Source organism: Anolis sagrei, chromosome 11 (genome assembly GCF_037176765.1).
Source record: "Anolis sagrei isolate rAnoSag1 chromosome 11, rAnoSag1.mat, whole genome shotgun sequence".
Taxonomy (NCBI): domain Eukaryota; kingdom Metazoa; phylum Chordata; class Lepidosauria; order Squamata; family Dactyloidae; genus Anolis; species Anolis sagrei.
In genome coordinates, this window is record NC_090031.1 from 33,941,831 (window position 1) to 33,963,595 (window position 21,765).

General features: G+C 48.1%; 1 protein-coding gene across 3 annotated transcripts; it reads left to right on the forward strand.

Moving 5' to 3' along the window:
* Positions 1–267: 267 nt before the first annotated feature.
* CORO6 (coronin 6) lies at positions 268–20,244 on the forward strand. 3 transcript variants are annotated; one of them, XM_067472183.1, is made up of 11 exons: positions 268–337; positions 1,908–2,137; positions 6,868–6,990; positions 9,435–9,564; positions 11,011–11,192; positions 11,456–11,575; positions 15,190–15,294; positions 16,897–17,042; positions 17,151–17,208; positions 18,800–19,030; positions 19,285–20,244. In XM_067472183.1, the coding sequence occupies exons 2-11, from the start codon at positions 1,940–1,942 to the stop codon at positions 19,405–19,407; spliced, it is 1,416 nt and encodes a 471-aa protein (XP_067328284.1). In that variant the 5' UTR covers positions 268–337; positions 1,908–1,939; the 3' UTR covers positions 19,408–20,244. The 3 variants fall into 3 exon arrangements, with proteins under 3 accessions (XP_067328284.1, XP_067328283.1, XP_067328285.1); XM_067472182.1 differs by lacking the exon at positions 11,456–11,575 and adding an exon at positions 14,510–14,629; XM_067472184.1 differs by lacking the exon at positions 11,456–11,575.
* The last annotated feature ends 1,521 nt before the right edge of the window (positions 20,245–21,765 follow it).

Here is a 21,765-nt window from a genome sequence, read left to right on the forward strand (position 1 = left end):
ACATCCCAGGACCTACAACTCCTCTCCCCAAGCCTCTCTAGTATATTCATTTGCTGATCACTTCATCTGTTTGCTAGAAAAGAATAGTAAAGGGTGAACAGAGAGGCAGTGGGCGGGATGCTGTAAATTCCACAGCAATGGAGAGAGTGAGAAGCACTGGGATGCCTGTGGTGGAGGAAACACAAACAAATTCCTTCCAGTGGTAACCATTCCAGCCTGGCTTCTGCTGAGGCACCAACTGACCAGTGTTTTCCCTTCCCTTCCCAGTGTCCTTCCTTCCCTGGCATCGAGGCGGCTCTCCTCTTCCCAACCTTTATGCTCACAACGACCCTGTAAGGTAGGTCAAGCAGAGAGAAAGGACACCCAAGCTTGGAAACTCACTTGTGGAATGGTGTCCAGGGTGGGAGAAAGGACTCTTGTCTGTTGGAGGCAAGTGTGACAGCATTGCTCTTGGTGTGCTTTGAAACACAAATCTCCATCCCAGGAAATAAATACAGTCTAGATCAGGCCTGGGCAAACTTCAGCCCTCCCTCCAAGTGTTTTGGACTCCGACTCCCACAATTCCTAACAACCTCAGGCCCCTTCCTTTCCCCCCACATCTGATTATTATTATGTGATGTTGAAGACTTCAATGTCCGGAATCACTGGCTTGCTGTGAGTTTTCCGGGCTGTCTGGCCATGTTCCAGAAGCATTCTCTCCTGACGTTTCACCCACGTCTATGGCAGGCATCCTCAGAGGTTGTGAGGTCTGTTGGAAACTAGGCAAGTGGGGTTGATAAATCTGTGGAATGGTGTCTAGGGTGTGAGAAAGGACACTTGTCTGTTGGAGGCAAGGGTGAATGCTGCCACTGGCCACCTTGATTAGCATTGAATGGCTTTGCAGCTTCAAAACTTGTCTGCTTCCTTCTTGGGAGAATCTTTTGGGAACTGCAATTCCCAAAAATTTGGTGGGAGATGGGAGAAAGGACTCTTGTCTGTTGGAGCCAAGTGTGAATGCTGCCACTGGCCACCTTGATTAGCATTAAATGACCTTGCAGCTTCAAAGCCTGGCTGCTTCCTGCCTGGGGGAATACTTTTCTGGGAGGTGGGAGAAAGACCTCTTGTCTGTTGGAGGCAGCTAGATTAGCATTGAATGGCCTTGTAGCTTCAAAGCCTGGTTGCTTCTTCCTTGGGGGAATCCTTTGTTGGGAGGTGGAAGAAAGACCTCTTGTCTGTTGGAGGCAAGTGTGACAGCTAGATTAGCATTGAATGGCCTTGCAGCTTCAAAGCCTGGCTGCTTCCTCCTTGGGGGAATCCTTTGCTGGGAGGTGGGAGAAAGACCTCTTGTCTATTGGAGGCAAGTGTGACAGCTAGATTAGCATTGAATGGCCTTGCAACTTCAAAGCCTGGTTGCTTCCTGCTTGGAGGAATCCTTTGTTGGGAGGTGGGAGGAAGTCCTCTTGTCTGTTGGAGGCAAGTGTGACAGCTAGATTAGCATTGCATGACCTTGCAGCTTCGAAGCCTGGCTGCTTCCTCCTTGGGGGAATCCTTTGTTGGGAGGTGGGAGGAAGACCTCTTATCTGTTGGAGGCAAGTGTGACAGCTAGATTAGCATTGAATGGCCTTGCAGCTGCAAAGCCTGGCTGCTTCCTGCCTGGGGGAATCCTTTGTAATAATAATAAGCGGCTGAGGAGGAAAAGGAAGGGGCCTGAGGCTGTTAGGACTTCCAAAACATGCAAATGTGAGTAGATCAATAGGGAAGGTAATGGCGCTCCATGCAGTCATGCTGACCACATGACCTTGGAGGTGTCTATGGACAACGCCGGCCCTTTGGCTTAGAAATGGAGAAATCAGCAGCTGGGCAAGGAAAAGGAGTTGGCTTTTTGGAAGGTTGTCCTTGCCCGTGGTCCCCTTTGTCTTCTTCTCTAGATTTTCCTCCGAGAAGGCCCTCCTCTGCCGCCATGAGTCGCCGGGTGGTGCGCCAGAGCAAGTTCCGGCACGTCTTTGGGCAGCCGGTCAAGGCGGACCAGATGTACGAGGACATCCGGGTCTCCAAGGTCACCTGGGACAGCGGCTTCTGCGCCGTCAACCCCAAGTTCGTGGCCATCATCGTGGAGTCCGGCGGAGGCGGCGCCTTCATGGTCCTCCCGCTCCACAAGGTGAGCCCAGGAGGCCCCAGCTCCACATCCTCTTCCTTCCTTCCTTCCTTCCTTCCTTCCTTCCTTCCTTCCTTCTCCTTCCCTTCTTTCCCCTTCTCCTCTTATTTCCATTCCTTCATTCCCTCCTTTATTTCCCTCTTCCTCTTCCCTTTGGTTTCCCTTATTCCTTCCTTGTCCCTTTCCTTCCTCTCTTCTTCTTCCTAACTCTGTGTTTTTCTTTTCTCTTCCTTTCTCTTTCCTCTATTTTCCTTCCCTTTCTTCATCTCCTTCCTTTCTCTTCCCTTTCCTTTTTCAGCACTTCCTTCCTGGCTTGTTTGGTTCTTTCTCTCTGATATTCTTTTCTCTTCCTTCCTTCCTCTCTTCTCTTTCTTTTTTCTGTTCATCCCTCCCTTCATCTCATTTGGTTCTCTTCCCTTTTTCTATCCTTCCTTCCTCTCTTCTTTCTTATCTTCATTAATTTTTATTCCTTTCTCCTTCCTTTTCTATTCCTTCCTTCATCTCCTTCCTGTTTCTTCCCTTTTCTTTTTCCTTCTGTCCTTCCTTCCTTCCTTCCTTCCTTCCTTCCTTCCTCTCTTCTTCTCCCTCTCTCTTTCCTTTGTTTTTCTTTTTTCTTCCTTCCTCTCTTCTCCTTCCTTTTCTATTCCTTCCTTCTTTCATCTCCTTCCTTTCTCTATCCTTCCCTTTTCTTTTTCCTTCCTTCCTTCCTTCTTCTTCCCCTCTCTTTCCTTTGTTATTTTCTCTTCCTTTCTCTCTTCTCCTTCCTTCATCTCCTTCCTTCCTTTCTCTTCCCTTTTCTTTTTCCTTCCTTCCTTCCTTCCTTCCTTCCTTCCTTTCTCTCTTCTTCTTCTTCTTCTTCTTCTTCCTCTCTCTTCCCTTTATTCTTTTCTCTTCCTTTCTCTCTTCTACTTCCTTTTCTATTCCTTCCGTCCTTCTTTCGTCTTCTTCCTTTTTCTTCTCTTTTCTTTTTCCTTCCTTCCTTCTTCTTCCTCTCTTTCTTTCGTTATTTTTTTCTCTTCCTTTCTTCTACTTGCTTTTCTATCCCTTCCGTCCTTCCTTCATCATCTTCCTTTCTATTCCCTTTTATTTTTCCTTCCTTCCTTCCTTCCTTCCTTCCTTCCTTCTTCCTCTCTCTTTCCTTTGTTATTTTCTCTTCCTTCCTCTCTTCTCCTTCCTTTTCTATTCCTTCCTTCCTTCATCTCCTTCCTTTCTCTTCCCTTTTCTTTTTCCTTCCTTCCTTCCTCTCTCCCTTCTTCTTCCTCTCTCTTTCCTTTGTTATTTTCTCTTCCTTCCTTTCTTCTCCTTCCTTTTCTATTACTTCCTTTCTTCCTCTCCTTCCTTTCTCTTCCCTTTTCTTTCTCCTTCTTTCTCTGATTTGAGAGGCAACTCTAATCCTTGAGTCCTTGAAGCACCCTAGCGAGGATTCGGCAAAGCGGATACTCCTTCCTTTTTGGAATTGGGATCTCCCATCATTCTCAAACATTGGCCCTGCCACCTAGAGGGCTGCTGGGCTTTGTAGTGTGGAAACCACTTGGATTTCCTTTGTTGTTTGTCTCTTCCTTTCTCTCTCTTGGCCCTCTCCCCATCCCAGAGAGAGAGACGGACGGATGGGAGCAGTTGCTCCCTCTGCTCACAATACCCCATGACTCACTCACACAAGGAACAATTAAAATGACGACGGGAAGTTGGAGCGAAAGACGGGTCAGTTTTTCCACGGCTCGGGTTTCCAGCAAAGCTTGTTTACCCGAACGCTTGCGCTCAAGGTCACACTGTCTCTGCCCTCGCCTTGGCGCAAGTCATCGAATTGGGGCCTTGGACATTCGGGGGCCAAAATTCCCAAAAATTCAAACTTGGCTACGTTGGTTCCGTGTGCCAAGTTTGGTCCAGATTCCGTTCACAGTGCAGTCTGGATGTAGGTGAACTACAACTCCTATAAATCCCCGCAAAGGCCTGCAGTATGTTTTGTTGGTCATGGGGGATCTGTGTGCCAAGTTAGTTCCAGGTCCATCGCTGGTGGGGTTCAGAGTGCTTCTAGATTGCAGTGAACTATACATCCCAGTACCAGTGCTCCCTGGCTGTAGGATAAACTACAACTCCCACTATGGTGCGTCAGTCCCCTCAAACTCCTGCAGTAGGTTGAGTGAGTCATGGGGATTCTGTGTGATGAGTTTGGTCCAGTTCCGTCATCGGTGGAGGTCACAGTTTCTCTTGTTTTGGGTGAACTACAAATCTCAGAAGTATGCCAAGTTTGGTTGAGGTGCATCATCACTGGAGGTCACAGTTTCTCTTGTTGTGGGTGAACTACAAATCCCAGAAGTGTGCCAAGTTTGGTCCAGGTCCATCATCAGAGAAGGTCACAGTTTCTGTTGTTGTGGGTGAACTACAAATTCAAGAAGTGTGCCAAGTTTGGTCAAGATACATCATCAGTGGAGGTCACAGTTTCTGTTGTTGTGGGTGAACTACATATCCCAGAAGTGTGCCAAGTTTGGTCAAGGTGCATCATCATTGGAGGTCACAGTTTCTCTTATTGTGGGTGAACTACAAATCCCAGAAGTGAGCCAAGTTTGGTCGAGGTGCATCATCAGTGGAGGTCACAGTTTCTCTTGTTGTGGGTGAACTACAAATCCCAGAAGTGAGCCAAGTTTGGTCAAGGTCCATCATCAGTGGAGGTCACAGTTTCTCTTGTTGTGGGTGAACTACAAATCCCAGAAGTGAGCCAAGTTTGGTCAAGGTCCATCATCAGTGGAGGTCACAGTTTCTCTTGTTGTGGGTGAACTACAAATCCCAGAAGTGTGCCAAGTTTGGTCAAGGTGCATCATCGGTGGAGGTCACAGTTTCTCTTGTTGTGGGTGAACTACAAATCCCAGAAGTGTGCCAAGTTTGGTCCAGGTCCATCATCGGGTGGTGGGCAGTATGGTGCTTGTGGAGGAAAATTCCACACCAATGGAGAGAGTCAGGAACACTGGGGTGCGTGTGGTGGAGGAAACACGTACAATCTAGGATAGAATTGTCCCTGTATGAAAGCCTTCATTTGGGTGGTGGGCAGTATGGTGTTGGTTGAGGAAAATTCCACACCAATGGAGAGAGTTGGGAACACTATGGGGCTTGCGGTGGAGGAAACACAAACAAACTAGGATAGAATTGTCCCTGTATGAAAGCCTTTACTTGGGTGGTGGGCAGTATGGTGCCTGTGGAGGAAAATTCCACACCAATGAGAGAGTCAGGAACACTGGGATGTCTGTGGTGGAGGAAACACATACAATCGGGGATGAAATGGTCCCCATATGAAAGCCTTTACTTCGGTGGTGGGCAGTATGGTGCTTGTGGAGGAAACTTCCACATCAATTGAGAGAGTCAAGAACACTGGGATGTCTGTGGTGGAGGAAACACATAATCTAGGATGAAATGGTCCCCGTATGAAAGCCTTCTCTTAGGTGGTGGGCAATATGGTGCTTGTGGAGGAAAATTCCACATCAATGGAGAGAGTCAGGAACACTGGGATGTCTGCGATGGAGGAAACACATACAATCGGGGATGAAATGGTCCCCATATGAAAGCCTTCCCTTGGGTGGTGGGCAGTGTGGTGCTTGTGGAGGAAAATTCCACACCAATGGAGAGAGTAAGGAACACTGGGATGTCTGTGGTGGAGGAAACATGTACAATCTAGGATAGAATTGACCCAGTATGAAAGCCTTTACTTAGGTGGTGGGCAGTGTGGTGCTTGTGGAGGAAAATTCCACACCAATGGAGAGAGTAAGGAACACTGGGATGTCTGTGGTGGAGGAAACATGTACAATCTAGGATAGAATTGACCCAGTATGAAAGCCTTTACTTAGGTGGTGGGCAGTGTGGTGCTTGTGGAGGAAAATTCCACACCAATGAGAGAGTCAGGAACACTGGGGTGCCTGTGGTGGAGGAAACACATACAATCTAGGATGAAATGGCCTTCCCTTGGGTGGTGGGCAGTATGGTGCTTGTGGAGGAAAATTCCATACCAATGGAGAGAGTCAGGAACACTGGGGTGCCTGTGGTGGAGGAAACACATACAATCTAGCATGAAATGGTCCCCGTATGAAAGCCTTTACTTGGGTGATGGGCAGTATGGTGCTTGTGGAGGAAAATTCCACACCATTGAGAGAGTCAGGAACACTGGGATGTCTGTGGTGGAGGAAACACATACAATCTAGGATGAAATGGCCTTCCCTTGGGTGGTGGGCAGTATGGTGCTTGTGGAGGAAAATTCCATACCAATGGAGAGAGTCAGGAACACTGGGGTGCCTGTGGTGGAGGAAACACATACAATCTAGCATGAAATGGTCCCCGTATGAAAGCCTTTACTTGGGTGATGGGCAGTATGGTGCTTGTGGAGGAAAATTCCACACCATTGAGAGAGTCAGGAACACTGGGATGTCTGTGGTGGAGGAAACACATACAATCTAGGATGAAATGGCCTTCCCTTGGGTGGTGGGCAGTATGGTGCTTGTGGAGGAAAATTCCACACCATTGAGAGAGTCAGGAACACTGGGATGTCTGTGGTGGAGGAAACACATACAATCTAGGATGAAATGGCCTTCCCTTGGGTGGTGGGCAGCGTGGTGTTTGTGGAGGATGTTGACAGGGCTTTTGGACATGTTCGTGGTGCTTACTATAACCCTGCAATGTCATTGGAGGGAGGGCCTTTGGTGGAACATATATGGCCACGTTTAAGGCATGTTCTTTGCTCTTTTCTGCAGACCGGCCGCGTGGACAAGAACATCCCTTTGGTGACGGGCCACACGGCTCCGGTGCTGGACATCGACTGGTGCCCCCACAACGACAACGTCATTGCCAGCGCCTCCGAGGACACCACCGTCATGGTGAGCGCTCCTGGGAGTTGTAGTTTGCCAAGGGACAAGCCAAAGATCTTGGGAAACCACAACTCCAGCCCTCCTCCCTTTGGATACAGCCAAAACATGTCAACAAACAGAATGTGGACAATGGAAACGCTCTCCATGTAGTTCCAAGTCTCTCCGTCCACGGGAGAAGGAAAGTTCCCACCCCACAAAGGCATGAGGCAGCGTTTTCTTTTTCCGTGGCTAAAAATACCCACTCACCACCACTCAGCACCTAAGAATAGCCACCGCGGGAGGTTTCCTTCCTTTCCAAATGCTGCCAAAAGGTCCATTAGAAGACCTTTTCCCATCTCAGGCAGGAAAAGGTGAGGGTTTGGGGACTACAAATCCCAGAATCCCGCCACAGAGCTCCTCCATCCCTGTCCTTCCCACTTTGCTCACCTTACATCATAATAACAATAATAATAATAGATGAGAAGCAACTGGAAAAGCTGACACAATATGATTGCACTACAAAATCAGTCAAGGTGGTGTCACGTAATCAGCACACTGGGTGCAGTGCCTCAAGACCATGGCCTGCACTTAAAAACAATCAGCACTGACAAAATTACCATAATAGATGAGAAGCAACTGTGAAAGTTGACATGACACAATTGCACTGCAAAATCAGTCAAGGTGGTGCCAGTGGTGATCGGCACACTGGGTGCAGTGCCTCAAGACCTTGGCCTGCACTTAAAAACAATCGGTGCTGACAAAATTACCATCTACCAGCTGCAAAAGGCCACCCTGATGCATTATTCGCCGATACATCACACAGTCCTAGACACTTGGGAAGTGTCCGACGTGTGATCCAATACAAAAGCACAAGTGCAGATGCCTTCACTGTGTCTGGTCGTGAAGCCCAGGTTGTGCCAGTCAGCTTTCGTATGATATTCTTTCTCGCACCCACTTTTTGCTTGGTAGTCAAGCAGTGCTTCTTGTAAGTCAGAGCACGGTCCAGAGTAACTCCCAGGTGTTTGGGTGTGCTGCGATGCTCCAGTGGGATTCTTTCCCAGGTGTAATGCTCAGACCTTGAGATACAAGTCTGGGTTTTAGATGGATTAGGAATGAGCTGGCTTTCCCTGTAATAGGCAATAAGAGCACCTAAAGCTTTGGAGAGCTTCTCTTCAACCACTTCAAAGCTCCCTGCTTGAGCAGTGATGGCGTGACCGTCAGCATAGATCGTTTCCTCAGAGCTCAAGATGTTTGTCTGTTCTGAAGGTGTAAAGCATATTTCTGCATTTTAGATGGATTAGGAATGAGCTGGTTTTCCCTGTAATAGTCAATAAGAGCACCTCAAGCTTCAGAGAGCTTCTGTTCAACCATTTCAAAGCTCCCTGCTTGAGTGGTGATGGCATGATCGTCAGCATAGATGAAACTTAGATGTATTAGAAACCAGCTGGTTTTCCCAGTAATAGTCAATAAGAGCACCTCAAGCTTTGGAGAGCTTCTGTTCCACCATTTCAAAGCTCCCTCCTTGGGTGGTGATGGCATGATCGTCAGCATAGATGAAACTTAGATGGATTAGGAATGAACTGGTTTTCCCTGTAATAGGCAGGAAGAGCACCTCAAGCTTTGGAGAGCTTCTGTTCAACCGTTTCAAAGCTCCCTTTTTGAGAGGTAATGGCATGATCGTCAGCATAGATGAAACTTAGATGGATTGGGAATCAGCTGGTTTTCCCTGTGATAGGCAGTAAGAGCGCCTAAAACTTCAGAGAGCTTCTGTTCCACCATTTCAAAGGTCCCTGCTTGGGTGGTGGTGGCACGATCATCAGCATAGATGAAACTTAGATGGATTAGAAACCAGCTGTAATAGGCAGTAAGAGCACCTAAAGCTTTGGAGAGCTTCTGTTCCACCATTTCAAAGGTCCCTGCTTGGGTGGTGGTGGCACGATCATCAGCATAGATGAAACTTAGATGGATTAGAAACCAGCTGGTTTTCCCAGTAATAGGCAGTAAGGGCACCTAAAGCTTCAGAGAGCATCTGTTCCACCATTTCAAAGCTCCCTGCTTGGGTGGTGATGGCACGATCATCAGCATAGATGAAATTTAGATGGATTAGAAACCAGCTGGTTTTCCCAGTAATAGGCAGTAAGAGCACCTAAAGCTTTGGAGAGCTTCTGTTCCACCATTTTAAAGCTCCCTTCTTGGGTGGTGATGGCATGATCGTCAGCATAGATGAAACTTAGATGATTAGGAATGAACTGGTTTTCCCTGGAATAGGCAGGAAGAGCACCTCAAGCTTTGGAGAGCTTCTGTTCCACCATTTCAAAGCTCCCTGCTTGGGTGTTGATGGCACGATCATCAGCATAGATGAATCTCTCTGACCCTTCTGGCCGTGGCTGGTCATTTGTGTCAATGTTTTTGAGCCATATGCGCACACTTCTCTTCCTGGCTGTCTTGAAACGGGCGCTGCGTTGTCCCCGCAGGTCTGGCAAATCCCGGATTACATCCCGACCCGCAACATGACGGAGCCGGTGGTCACCCTGGAAGGACATTCCAAGCGGGTCGGGATTCTCACCTGGCACCCCACGGCACGCAACATCCTCCTCAGCGCAGGTCAGAACTTCCCCTTACTATTTCTGTTATCACCATAAGATTAGAAATCCCTCCAAAGGCCTCCAGTATGATTTGTTGGCCATGGGTCTTCTGTGTGCATCGTTGGTGGAGTTCTTTGATTGCAGGGGAACTATACATCCCAGGATTTCCAACTCTTACAAATCACGGTGAATTCTCCCCAAACCTCTCTAGTATGTTCAGTTACTAATCAATTTCTGTTTGCTGTGTGCCATAGAAAAGACTAGGAAAGGGTGAAGGGAGAGGCAGGGGGTGGCGTCATGCAAATTCCACACCAATGAAGTGTCAGAAACACTGGGATGTCTGTGGTGGAGGAATCACATAAAATCTAGGATGGAATTGTCCCCAAATGAGTGGTGGCCGTTTGGTGTTAGTGGAGGACATGGGCGGGTCTTTTGGACATGTCCATGGCGCTCACTATAACTTGCAATGTCAGGGGAGGGAGGGATATGGAAGTCTCCTGCTCACTGGGGTGTCTGTGGTGGAGGAAACACATATAATCTAGGATGGAATTGCCTGTGTATGAAAGCCTTTCCTTGGGTGGGCAGTGTGGTGTTGATGGAGGACATGTTCATGGTGCTCACTATAACCTCCAATGTCAGTGGAGGGAGGAACATAGGTGTCTCCTGCTCACTGGGGTGTCTGTGGTGGAGGAAACACCTATAATGTAGGATGGAATTGTCCCCATATTAAAGCCTTCCCTTGGGTGGGCAGTGTGGTGTTGATGGAAGACATGTTCATAGCGCTCACTATAACCTGCAATGTCAGTGGAGGGAGGAACATGGGTGTCTCCTGCTCAGTGGGGTGTCTGTGGTGGAGGAAACACATACAATCTAGGGTGGAATTGTCCCCATATCAAAGCCTTTCCTTGGGTGGGCAGTGTGGCGTTGATGGAGTCGCTCACTATAACTTGCAATGTCAGTGGAGGGAGGAACATGGGTGTCTCCTGCTCACTGGGGTGTCTGTGGTGGAGGAAACACATACAACCTAGGATGGAATTGTGCCCGAATGAAAGCTTGGGTGGTGGTCAGACCAAATCTACTGGGTGGTAGGTCGTGTGGTGTTGGTGGAGGACATAGGCAGGGCTTTTGGAGATGTTCATGGTGCTCACTATAACCTGCAATGTCAGTGGAGGGAGGGACATGGGTGTCTGTGGTGGAGGAAACACATATAATCTAGGGTGGAATTGTCCCCATATTAATGCCTTCCCTTGGGTGGGCAGTGTGGTGTTGGTGGAGGACATGTTCATGGCGCTCACCATAACCTGCAATGTCAGTGGAGGGAGGAACATGGGTGTCTCCTCACTGGGGTGTCTGTGGTGGAGGAAACACATACAACCTAGGATGGAATTGTCCCCAAATGAAAGCCTTCACTTGGGTGGTGGTCAGACTAAATCTACCGAAGACCTGTCCCCTTCCTCTCTTCCAGGGGGTGACAACGTGCTCATCCTGTGGAACGTGGGCACGGGCGAAGCCCTCTTGACCCTGGACGACCTCCACTCCGACCTCATCTACAACGTCTGCTGGAACTCTAACGGGAGCCTCTTGGTCACCACTTGCAAGGACAAACGCCTGAGGATCATTGACCCCCGGAAGCGCCTCGTGGTCGCGGTGAGTGGTCACCCCGATTGTACAACCCCCTAGACCACGTGTAGGCAAACTTTGGCCCTCCGGGTGTTTTGGACTTCAACTCCCACCATTCCTAACAGCCTACCGGCTGTTAGGAATGGTGGGAGTTGAAGTCCAAAACACCCGGAGGGCCGAAGTTTGCCCATGCACGCCTTCTCCCTTGCCGTCATGTCACTGACCGCCTACTAACCGTGTCCTCGCCTGTGTCCGTCTGTGCCCGTCTCTGTCCTAACCCGCTAACCCAGGAGAAATCCCGTCCGCACGAAGGGTCCCGCCCGGTCCGCGCCATCTTCCTGGCCGACGGCAAAGTCTTCACCACCGGGTTCAGCAAGATGAGCGAGCGGCAACTGGCCCTTTGGGACTTGGTACGCCTCCTGGGTGCCCGGTTCACACGGTGCGTCTGTGTCGCGTGTCTGTGTCGGTCTCGTCCTTGCGTCCAAATCCCAGTCTGTGTCCCAGGAGGTAGGGCCAGGGGTCACTTGGGGGGCCTTGCCACTCTTATTGGTCAGCTGATTCCACCTCGACTGACAGGTCACCAGGAAGGAATAACAGGGCAAGTTCCCCACATTGCATTCTTTTCCTTCTGTTTTCTGTTTGCAGTTCTTTCCATTTGCCTTCCTTCCATTCCCTCTCCTCTTCCCTCCTTCTCCCCTCCCTCTCTTACTTTCTATCTATCCCTTTCTCTTTCCTCCTTCTCCTTCCCTTCCTTCTTCTTTTCTTTCTTTCCTCTTTCTCCTTCCCTCCTTTTTCCCACCCTCCTTCTTTTGCTTTCTTTTTTTCCTTCTATCTCTCCCTCTGTCCCTCCCTTATAGTTTCTTCCTTCTCTCTTTCCAACCTTACCTTCCTTTTCCTCTTCCCTCCCTTTCCGTTTCCTTTCATTTCCCTTTCCTTTCCTTTCCTTTCCTTCCTTCTTTTCTTTTCTTCCCTTCCATTCTATTCCATTCCTCTTTCTTTTTCCTTTACTTCCGCTCCCCTTTTCATTTCTTTACTTTCCTTCCTCTCCTTCCATCAATCCTTCCTTTCCTTTCCTCCCTTCAACATCCTTCCCTCCCTGCCTTCCTTGCTTCCCTCCCTTCTTCCTTCCTTCCCTCCCTTCTTCCGTCCTTCCATTCCCGCCTCCCTTTCCCCATCCTTCATTCTTTCCTTCTTTTCCTTCCTTCTCCTTCCTTCCTTCCTTCCTTCCTTCCCTCCTTCCCTCTCTCCCTCCTTTCCTTCCCCCTCCCTCCTTCCCTTTCCTTTCTTCCTTTTTTCCTTCCTTCCCTCCTTCCCTCCCTCCCGCTCTAACTACTCCCTCCCTTCCCCCTTATTCTTCCCTCCTTCCTTCCTTTCCTCCCTCCCTCCTTCTCCCCGCCCTCTCTTCCTCCCTCCCTTGCTTTCTTTCCCTTCCTCTTTCCCCCTCCACCCCTTCTCCTTCCTTCCTTCCTTCCTTCCTTCCTTCCTTCCTTCCTTCCTTCCTTCCCTCTCTCCCTCCTTTCCTTCCCCCTCCCTCCTTCCCTTTCCTTTCTTCCTTTTTTCCTTCCTTCCCTCCTTCCCTCCCTCCCGCTCTAACTACTCCCTCCCTTCCCCCTTATTCTTCCCTCCTTCCTTCCTTTCCTCCCTCCCTCCTTCTCCCCGCCCTCTCTTCCTCCCTCCCTTGCTTTCTTTCCCTTCCTCTTTCCCCCTCCACCCATTCTCCTTCCTTCCTTCCTTCCTTCCTTCCTTCCTTCCTTCCCTCTCTCCCTCCTTTCCTTCCCCCTCCCTCCTTCCCTTTCCTTTCTTCCTTTTTTCCTTCCTTCCCTCCTTCCCTCCCTCCCGCTCTAACTACTCCCTCCCTTCCCCCTTATTCTTCCCTCCTTCCTTCCTTTCCTCCCTCCCTCCTTCTCCCCGCCCTCTCTTCCTCCCTCCCTTGCTTTCTTTCCCTTCCTCTTTCCCCCTCCACCCCTTCTCCTTCCTTCCTTCCTTCCTTCCTTCCTTCCTTCCTTCCTTCCTTCCTTCCCTCCTTCCCTCTCTCCCTCCTTTCCTTCCCCCTCCCTCCTTCCCTTTCCTTTCTTCCTTTTTTCCTTCCTTCCCTCCTTCCCTCCCTCCCGCTCTAACTACTCCCTCCCTTCCCCCTTATTCTTCCCTCCTTCCTTCCTTTCCTCCCTCCCTCCTTCTCCCCGCCCTCTCTTCCTCCCTCCCTTGCTTTCTTTCCCTTCCTCTTTCCCCCTCCACCCATTCTCCTTCCTTCCTTCCTTCCTTCCTTCCTTCCTTCCTTCCTTCCTTCCCTCTCTCCCTCCTTTCCTTCCCCCTCCCTCCTTCCCTTTCCTTTCTTCCTTTTTTCCTTCCTTCCCTCCTTCCCTCCCTCCCGCTCTAACTACTCCCTCCCTTCCCCCTTATTCTTCCCTCCTTCCTTCCTTTCCTCCCTCTCTCCTTCTCCCCGCCCTCTCTTCCTCCCTCCCTTGCTTTCTTTCCCTTCCTCTTTCCCCCTCCACCCCTTCTCCTTCCTTCCTTCCTTCCTTCCTTCCTGTCCTTTCTCCTTCTCTCCTTCTTCTCCCCGCCCTCTCTCTTTGCTTCTTTTTTTCCGTCTGCCTCTCCCTCCATCCCTCCCTTGTAGTTCTTTCCTTCTCACTTCCCTCCTTACCTTTCTTTTTCTCTTCTCCTCCCTCCCTTCTTTCCTTCCTCTTTCTCCATCTCTCCTTCCTTCCTTCCTTCCTTCCTTCCTTCCTTCCTTCCTTCCTTCCCTTCCCTTCCTCTCCCCTTTTAGTTTCCTTACTTTCCTTCCTCTCCTTCCATTCATCCTTCCTTTCCTTCCCTCCCTTCCTTGCTTCCCTCCCTCCCTTTCCTCCCTTCTCCTTCCTTCCCTTCCTTTCCTCCCTCCTTTCCTTCTCCGTTCCCTCTCGTCTCCATCCTTCCTTCCTGTTTTCCTTCCCCCCCTCTCTCCCTCCTTTCCTTCTCACTCCCTCTCTCCTTCCTTCCCTCCCTGCCTTTCCTTCTTTCCCTCCCTCCCTCCCTTCCCTTCCCATCCCTCCCTTCCCTCCCTTCTCCTCCTTCCTTCCCTTCCTTCTTCCTTCCTTTCCTCCCTTCTTCCATTTCTCCCTCCCTCCCTTTTCCCATCCTTCATTCCTTCCTTCCTTCTCCTTCCTTCCTTCCATCCATCCATCCTTCATTCCTCCCTTCTCCTTCCTTCCTTCCTTCCTTTCCTCCCTTCCTCCCTCTCTTCCTTCCTTATTCTTCCCTCCTTCCCTCCCTTCCTTCTCTCTCTCCCTCTCTCCCTCCTTTCCTTCCTTTCCTCCCTCCTTCTTTCTCCGCACACTTAAACTCTTTCTCTCCCCCTCGACCAGGAGAAGCTTGCCCCCCATGAAGGGATGAGGCCCATGCGGGCCGTCTTCACCCACGACGGACTCATCTTCACCACGGGCTTCACCCGCATGAGCCAGCGTGAACTGGGCCTCTGGGATCCGGTAGCGGAGACGCATGGTGTGCCGTGACCCCATCCCCCTTGGGAGACGTGGCACAGCAAGGCCACTGCCAGTCCACGCCCCGTGGGACACAAATAGATGGGGTTATTTACCCAATTGGAGTTGCATCCATATCCTTTCCCCTTCTATTACGAGGAATACAGTAATGTCGTAGTGCCCAGTGTTCACTGGGCAACGTAGTCCTTCGGACTTGAATTAGAACTACATCTCCCATTGGGTCCGGATTACTGTATTCTCTGTAATAGTTCTAAACCCCTTTCTTGTGTATCCAAACACACAATGCTATATTCCCAGGTGTCCCAGAGTGCTGTGGATTTTCACGAACGAGTGTGCAAATGTGTGCGTGTGCAAGGGAAGGGATAGCAATGCATGCTGGGAATATTGCGTGCCCTTCGAACTGGTTTATGAATTGGGAAGAACTCAGAAGCACGTCATTTCTTTCTTTTTGGGAGTGAAATACAGTGCGAGGGGCCAATGCAACTAAGGCCCCGCGTTCCAAGGTGGCAGGGATTGCCTTGAACCCTTTCCTTTCTCATTGGCAGAAAAACTTCGAGGAGCCCATCGCCCTCCAGGAAATGGACACCAGCAATGGGGTCCTGCTCCCGTTCTATGACCCCGATTCCAGCATCGTCTACCTGTGCGGCAAGGTAAGAGATCTGCCGCAAGAGGATCCTTCCAAAGCCAGTTTTTGTTGTTAATGTTTATTTATCGTGTCAGAAACAAATTGAGAATACAGTTATAATAAACTTGGCATTGCACCAAATGTCCTTTGACCAGAAGTTGGCCACTTGGAGTCCCTCTGGTGTTGCTATAAGAAGGTCCTGAGATCTACAGGAACATATCAGCAAGCAAGAGTCCAAAAGTGGCAGGCTAAAACTAAGGACATGCACAATGGTGCATGTCCTTAGTTTTAGCCTGCCACTTTTGGACTCTTGCTTGCTGAGGTGTTCTTGTAAATCTCAGGAAGCTATATCTTGATTTAAAGCATTGGCGTGCCAAACAGAGGATGGGCCGGATATGTCTCTGCCTTGGTCCTTTCATTATTGGCTGCTACTTCTGACGGATGTCAGGTGGTGCAGTACTGGCTAAACAATATAATTTCTCCAGTGGTGTTGGGCATAGACATCCTGTGATAATGTCTCATTAAGAGCGTGGTGGGATGTGTTCCACACTGGGCATGCATACTCAGCAGCAGAGTAGCCAAGCAGAAGGGCAGGTGCCTTCACTGTGTCTGGTTGTGATCCTCAGGTTGTGCCAGTCAGCTTTCATATGATATTATTCCTAGCACCAACTTTTTGCTTGATGTTCAAGCAGTGCTTCTTGTAGGTCAGAGCACGGTCCAGAGTGACTCCCAGGGATTTGGGTGTGCTGCAAGGCTCCAGTGGGATTCCTTCCCAGGTCATCCTCAGAGCTCGAAATTCTTGTCTGTTCTTAAGATGGAAAGCACACGTTCACATTTTAGATGGATTAGGAATCAGCTTGTTTTCCCTGTAATGGGCAGTAAGAGCACCTAAAGCTTCATGAAGTTTGGTTCAACCATTTCAAAGCTCTTTGCTTGGGTGGTGATGGTGCAATCGTCAGCATAGATGAAACTTAGATGGATTAGGAACCAGCTGGTTTTCCCTGGAATAGGCAGTAAGAGCACCTAAAGCTTTGGAGAGCTTCATTTCAATCATTTCAAAGCTCCCTGCTTGAGTGGTGATGGTGCAATCGTCGGCATAGATGAAACTTAGATGGATTAAAAATCAGCTGGTTTTCCCTGTAGTGGGCAGTAAGAACACCTAAAGCTTTGGACAGCTTCTGTTCAATTATTACAAAGCTCCCTGCTTGAGTGGTGATGGTGCAATCGTCGGCATAGATGAAACTTAGATGGATTAAAAATCAGCTGGTTTTCCCTGTAATAGGCAGTAAGATCACCTAAAGCTTCGGGGAACTTCGATTCAATCATTTCAAATCTCCCTGCTTGAGCGGTGATGGCACAATCATCAGCATAGATGAAACTTAGATGTATTAGCAATCAACTGGTTTTCCCTGTCATAGGCAGTAAGAGCACCTCAAGCTTTGGAGAGCTTCAGTTCAATTACAAAGCTCCCTGCTTGGGTGGTGATGGCACGATCATCAGCATAGATGAAACTCTGTCCCTTCTGACAGTGGATGGTCATTTGTGTCAATGTTAAACATTGATAGAAACGTAGATCGTGATCGAGAGCCATTGCCAATAATTCCATTCCTTTTCGATTTCTGCGCAGGGAGACAGCAGCATCCGTTACTTTGAAATCACGGACGAAGCCCCTTATGTCCACTATTTGAGCACTTATAGCAGCAAGGAACCCCAACGCGGCATGGGATATATGCCCAAGAGAGGCCTGGACGTCAGCAAATGCGAAATCGCCAGGTGAGCCTCAAACGTCTTGAGTTCGAATCAAGAAATCTGGAAGGAAGAAGCCAGGAAAGTGGCTGAATACGTCCTCCTATTTTCCTTCTCTCTTTCCCCAAAATTTAGGTTCTACAAGTTGCACGAACGCAAATGCGAGCCCATCACGATGACGGTGCCACGAAAGGTGGGTTCTTCCAGACGTGGCTTCCATGCCTTTCTTATTCGGGACTACTGGTTCTGTGATGGGATTTGTAGCCCAACAACGCCATGAAATAAGAATCTAAGAATAGCCATTCTGATACAGTTCTACCTGACCTTAGAGTCATAGAAGAGTTGGAAGAGACCCAAGGGTCTTCCAGTCCACCTATCTTCTGACATGCAGGAAGATACCATCAAAACCTTCCCAACAGATGCTCCAGGGTTTCCTCTTCCACGGACCCCATTTTATATTTAACATAATGGGGTTGTGGTCTGAAAACACTCTAGGTAGTCATTCCACTTTTACCATTTTCATTGTCAACTCCTGTGTTGACAATGACATATATATATAGTCAGTCCTTCATGAGGTACCATACCTATGTGAAAAGTGAAAATATTTTTTACTCTTTCACTTTTCTGATTCTATGTTTCTAAGTGAGGTCTGACCAAAGTGGAACATTATGGGGCTATGACTTCCCTTGATCGATCTATCTATCTATTTATTTACGACATATATATGCCGCCCTTCTCACCCCGAAGGGGACTCAGAACAGCTTCCAAGATATACTATATATATACATACAATATATTATATTATATTATATTATATTATATATTGTATTGTATTATATTATATTATATTATATTATTACATTAAATTATATTATTAGCATAGTACAATATCAGTATTAAACATTACTATATTGTACTATACCACTATATCGTAATACTATTAGTAATATAAATATATAATTATACTATATTATTATTATTATTATTATTAGTAGTAGTAGTAGTATTGTTATTGCATTTCATTATAATATTGTAAATATTATATGTATATACAATATATTACATTATATTATATTATTAAAATAGCACAGGAGACAAGGTGACAATTTATTTTATTTTTATTTATCTAGACTCCGAATGATACAACCTAGAGTCGCGTTGGCTCCTTTAGCGGTCGCATTACACTCTTAATTCACGTTCATCTCTGGGTCTACTAAGACTCCTAGATCCCTTTCATTTGCACTGTTTTTAAGCCATTCTATATCTATGCATTTCATTTTTTCTTAAGTCTCACAAAGCACATTTTTCTCTGTTGGGAGTTCATTTTGTTAGTTTTCGCCCAGCTCTTCAGTCTACAGTGTCCCCCCACTTACTGCGAGGGTTCCGTTCCAGGGCCACCCGCGATAAGTGAAAATCCACGAAGTAGGGACACCGTATTAATTTTAATATTTATACATTATTTTATATATTTTATATATTATTTTCTTACCCGTGCTTCATTCCCCACTTCCCAGCCCATCCCAAAGGCATCTGCCTGCCTCCCTGGCCTCTGCAGAGCCTCCGGAGCCACACAGGCAGCAACAGGCCAAGGAGGCAGGCCTTCCCCGCCGTGTCTCAGGCCACCACACTTCCGGGGTCCCTAGCCTCCACTGGACGTAAATATTTAATATTTTTAATTAATATTTTCAAAAACCCACGAAACAGCGAGTCTGCTAAAAGCGAACTGCGAAGTAGCAAGGGAACACTGTATTAAGGTCCTATTGGTTTCTGGTTCTTTCCGGCAGTCCGACCTCTTCCAGGATGACCTTTATCCTGACACGCCGGGTCCGGAGCCGGCTTTGGAGGCAGACGAGTGGCTCTCCGGGAAAGACGCCGAGCCCGTCCTGATCTCGCTGCGGGACGGGTACGTCCCCGTCAAGAACCGGGAGCTGAAGGTCACCAAGAAGAACATCCTGGACAGCAGACCCCCCATTGGACCCCGGCGGAGCCAGTCCACCTGCGACACCAACTTCTCGGTGAGTCAGTTTTTGTTTCCTTGGCAGCGAAAACTATAGTTACTCCAAGTTATATGTTGGTAGTTTCCTCGTTGATCCTTTTAAATGGCTAAAAACATGTTGAGGAGGTTATTGCACAACGCTGTTAAAGTGATTCATTTTCCTCAAATCTGTGAATTACGCATGAACTATGGGGATTTTTCGGGCTCTGTCTCCTCTTCTAACCCCCTCTCTCTTGCTCTCCCCGCTTCCGCTTGCCTTTCCTCGCCCCGCAGCACTCCGCATTCGAGGAGCTCCTGGAGGAGATCAAGTCCCTGCGACAGACTGTCCAAGCCCACGAAAAACGCATTTCCGACCTGGAAAACAAACTCTGCCAGTTCACCAATGGGACGGATTAACCCGTCCTTTCCCCGCGTCCCTCCCATGGCCGCCGCGGATGCGCTCCTCCCCTCTGGAGCCCCAGATTCGGATCTTACCAGCACCTCTTTTCCTTCTTCCATTTCTGCTTGTTAACGTCTCCATGGTTCGGCGGATTTGGGGAGAAGCCATGCTTTGGGAGTCTACTTCTTTCCTTCCCCAAATCCAAGGGAAAGCAGTGGATTAGCCTATTGTTTTTGTGTGTGGATTGTTTGGCATGTTTGCAGGCGGCAAAGTCATGTCATCTTTGGAGAAAGCAATATGTTCTCTTTCGGGTGGGAGGAACTCCAACTCCTACAATGGGGATTTGGTGTGTTTTGGGAGTCATTTCTGGAAAGAGCGGGGATTGTTGTTAACGTGGCATTGTTTGACCCTGCAGGCGGGGGAAACACGGGTTGGTGGAGAGTATTATGGGACGGATCTAGCAGCATTCTCCCCTTTGGTTGGGATGCGAGTGGCGAAAAGACATGGGGTATTATGGGATGGCTCTCACCAAACACTCCTCTCCGATTATCTATGTGTCCAAACTATGTATTATTCTATGCAAGAGGTATTGGTCGAAGGAGAAGGCATTGGAAGAGGAAATATGGCCGCTCTCTATGGGGAAAGAGCTCATCATAATAATAATAGTCTGGTTCCCTCAACCACGGTAAGTTCCCCCATTTGGGCCAAGGTTCGGAGCGTTAAGGGGTTCAGCGGAGTGCATTGTCCTCACATGACCCTTTGAAGCTTGTCACCTCTATGGAGCTTTTGGGGGGGGGGGGGGTTACAGAATGCTCATTTGCATAGGCTGATTAAAATATTCATGCATTTAAAAATGGCTCCTCCCGTCCCTCTGCGTCAAATCTGGGTGGTTATGCATCCGAATCCATACAAAGACATCGAAATAATAGTTGGAATTCATGATCGCAGTTATGGATGCAAAACCTATAATTATATGTATACTGTATACGTGTGGTTACACAGAGGGGCCCCTGGTGGTGCAGCAGGTTAAACCGCTGAGCTGCTGAACTTGCTGACTGGAAGGTTGACAATTCGAATCCGGGGAGTGGGGTGAGCTCCCACTGTTAGGCCCTGCTCCTGCCAACCTAGCAGTTTGAAAACATGCAAATGTGAGTAGATCAATAGGCACCACTTCTGTGGTGCTCCAATCAGTCATGCTGGCCACATGACCTTGGAGGTGTCTACGGACAACGCCAGCTCTTCGGCTTAGAAATGGAGATGAGCACCAGAGTCGGACACAAATAGACTTAATGTCAAGGGGAAACCTTTACCTTTACTTTATAGTTACACGTCCATAACTGATTCATATTCACAATCCATTTGTAATCTAGATAGTGGCATGACTATGATTGTGAAAATCTGGATTCAAACCTATATGAAGCCATGAGAACAGTGGCTGGAATCATGCGTACAGTTACAGGTGCACGACCTGTGGTTTTATAGGTAGGTAGGTTGATTGATCGATTGATACGCACCTGTAACTTATTCGTATACATAGCCATCCATATTCATCATGATGGCATTGTTCAAATTGTAAACAATTCCCTAAATCCTTCTTCATTGGGTAGCAGCTGCTGCAGGTGAGCGAGCTCTGTTCTCCCTTCAGTCGGGATGCAGCAGAATGAAATTCATATATTAATAATAATAACAACAATAATAATTCCATGTGTTGTCGAAGGCTTTCATGGCTGGAATCACCGAGTTGCTGTGAATTTTCTGGGTTGTATGGCCACATTCTAGAAGTATTCTCTCCTGACGTTTCGCCCACATCTCTGGCAGGCATCCTCGGAGGTTGTGAGGTCTGTTGGAAACATGTATATCTGTGGAATGATGTCCAGGGTGGGAGAAAGAACTCCCGTCTGTTGAAGGCAAGTGTGGATGTTGCAATTAATCACCTTGATTAGCATTGCAAAGCCTTGCAGCTTCAAGTCCTGGCCGATTCCTGCCTGGGGAAATCCATTGTTCAGAATGTAAACAATTCCCTAAATCCTTTTTCATTGGACAGCAGCTGCTGCAGGCGAGCGAGCTCTGTTCTCCCTTCAGTCGGGATGCAGCAGAATGATATTCATATATTATTATTATTATTAATAATAATAATAATAATAACAACAACAACAATAATAATAATAATTCCATGTGTTGTCGAAGGCTTTCATGGCTGGAATCACTGGGTTGCTGTGAATTTTCTGGGTTGTATGGCCATATTCTAGAAGTATTCTCTCCTGACTTAGAGTCCCTTGGGGAGATGTTGGCGGGGTATAAATAAATAAATAAAAATTATTATTATTATTATTATTTATGGCAGGCATCCTCAGAGGTTGTGAGGTCAGTTGGAA

Bases quoted from the DNA above. Each gene is read 5' to 3' on its own strand.
- CORO6 (XM_067472183.1), top strand. From the start codon at position 1,940: ATGAGTCGCCGGGTGGTGCGCCAGAGCAAGTTCCGGCACGTCTTTGGG. The intron at 11,576-15,189 runs GTACGCCTCCTG...TCTCATTGGCAG, and splicing joins AACTGGCCCTTTGGGACTTG to AAAAACTTCGAGGAGCCCAT. The intron at 19,031-19,284 runs GTGAGTCAGTTT...CTCGCCCCGCAG, and splicing joins CCTGCGACACCAACTTCTCG to CACTCCGCATTCGAGGAGCT.